Here is a 561-nt window from a genome sequence, read left to right on the forward strand (position 1 = left end):
CCTGCTGCTGCTGCTGCTGCTGCTGTCTCCTCTCCTGCTGCTGCTGCTGCTGCTGATGATGATGATGATTCGGCTTCTCCCGGTGGCTGCAGCAAACAGGAGACACACCAGCAGCAGCAGCAGCAGCAGCAACAGCAGCAGCAGCAGCAGCAGCAGCAGAAGCAGCAAGATAAAGCTACACCTTTCCTTTCGCTAGAGCTGCTGAAGAAGCAACACCGCGCAGTCCTTACAGCTGTCTCCCTAGCCAGACAAATCCAGCAGCTGCAGCAGCAGCAGCAGCAGCAGCAAGAACAGCAGCACCAGCACCAACACCAGCAGCAGCAAGAACAGCCGCACCACCACCACCAGCAGCAGCAGCAGGAGCAGCAGCAGCAGCAGCAGCAGCAGGAGCTTTTAGATTTGCATGCGCGTCTGTGTGCAGCAGCAAGCGAGGCTGGTCTGTCTGCTGCTGACGTGTACTGTCTCTGTTCTTTTGTTTGTCTCCGCAGCAACAACCCCCACATAAACAACCCCGTGCTGCTGCAGCTGCAGCTTACACTAGAGAAGCTCATTCGCTTTCTA

The 561-nt window shown here is 56.9% G+C and overlaps 1 protein-coding gene across 1 annotated transcript in view; it reads left to right on the top strand.

The window, feature by feature from the left end:
* EMH_0064700 (uncharacterized protein) overlaps positions 1-561 on the top strand; it is a gene marked incomplete at both ends in the record, with an annotated part of 1900 nt that overhangs the window by 1234 nt on the left and 105 nt on the right. Inside the window, one exon of the mRNA XM_013498294.1 lies at positions 1-559. Coding sequence (XP_013353748.1) covers positions 1-559 — 559 coding nt within the window. The remainder of the gene's footprint in view (positions 560-561) is intronic.

This window comes from Eimeria mitis, genomic scaffold (genome assembly GCF_000499745.2).
Source record: "Eimeria mitis Houghton genomic scaffold, Emh_scaff3312, whole genome shotgun sequence".
Classification (NCBI taxonomy): domain Eukaryota; phylum Apicomplexa; class Conoidasida; order Eucoccidiorida; family Eimeriidae; genus Eimeria; species Eimeria mitis.